Source organism: Mus caroli, unplaced genomic scaffold (genome assembly GCF_900094665.2).
Source record: "Mus caroli unplaced genomic scaffold, CAROLI_EIJ_v1.1 scaffold_13272_1, whole genome shotgun sequence".
Classification (NCBI taxonomy): domain Eukaryota; kingdom Metazoa; phylum Chordata; class Mammalia; order Rodentia; family Muridae; genus Mus; species Mus caroli.
This window is the reverse complement of record NW_018389566.1, coordinates 5,417-6,488: the sequence shown is the minus strand read 5'-3', so window position 1 is coordinate 6,488 and position 1,072 is coordinate 5,417. Positions and strand designations below refer to the sequence as shown.

The following is a 1,072-nucleotide window of genomic DNA, read 5'->3' as shown; positions in this document are numbered from 1 at the left end:
TGGCTGTGATGGGCAGGTGACGCTGAGGCAGGGGGATGCCGGTGAGTCCACACTGCGTGACCCCCGGGTGAGGCCCTGTGACGTCAGAGGCCGCCGTGGGCGTGGCCCGGCGATGACCGACAGCGCCGACCCCGCCCCGCCCCCAGGCCATGCCCAGGCCCCGCCCCCTGCTGCTCGCCGTCCTGGCCGCGGCGCTCGCTGACGTCACCGCCGCCGCCGCCGCGGGCCCCGCCCCTCGCCCCGCCCCCCGGCCGCCCAACTTCCTGCTCATCATGGCCGACGACCTCGGCATCGGCGACCTCGGCTGCTACGGCAACGACACGCTCAGGTGTGACGTCAGGGGGCGGGGCCCGCGGGGGTGACGTCACCCCGCACACGGACAGGGAGTGAGGTCATCAAGCGACGTCATCGCCGAGCGGGGGGGGGCGGGGGGGGGGAAGGGACGTCAGCTCTCAGACAGGAAGTGGCACGCAGACCGGAAGTGAGGCCTCGCGGGGACAGGAAGTGAGGTCATCGCCGAGCAGGGGGTGACATCAGACCACGGACAGGAAGTGGGGCCTGGCACAGGGACAGGAAGTGAGGTCACGCGGACAGGAAGTTGGGGCCTCACGGGGACAGGAAGTGACGTCACACTGATAGCAAGTGAAGTCACACGGACAGGAAGTGAGCCCTCATGGGGACAGGAAGTGAGGTCAGCCAGACAGGAAGTGAGGTCATCGCCGAGCTGGGGGTGACGTCAGACCACAGACAGGAAGTGGGGCCTCATGCGGGACAGGAAGTGAGGTCACGCGGACAGGAAGTGGGGCTTCACAGGGACAGGAAGTGACGTCACGCGGACAGGAAGTGGGGCCTCAGCGGGCAGGAAGTGACCCCGCGACCCCCGCAGGACGCCGCACCTCGACCGCCTGGCCCGCGAGGGGGTGAAGCTGACCCAGCACCTGGCGGCCTCCCCGCTCTGCACCCCCAGCCGCGCCGCCTTCCTCACGGGGCGCTACCCGCTGCGCTCAGGTGACCCCGCCCCGCGACCCCCGCCTGACCCCGCGACCCCGGTGACCCAGCCCCACCCCACCCC

The 1,072-nt window shown here is 71.1% G+C and overlaps 1 protein-coding gene across 1 annotated transcript in view; it reads left to right on the top strand.

Moving 5' to 3' along the window:
* Positions 1–149: 149 nt before the first annotated feature.
* LOC110288170 (steryl-sulfatase-like) overlaps positions 150–1,072 on the top strand; it is a gene marked incomplete at its 3' end in the record, with an annotated part of 5,350 nt that continues 4,427 nt past the window's right edge. The window contains exons 1-2 of the mRNA XM_029473823.1: positions 150–328; positions 887–1,049. Coding sequence (XP_029329683.1) covers positions 150–328; positions 887–1,049 — 342 coding nt within the window. The remainder of the gene's footprint in view (positions 329–886; positions 1,050–1,072) is intronic.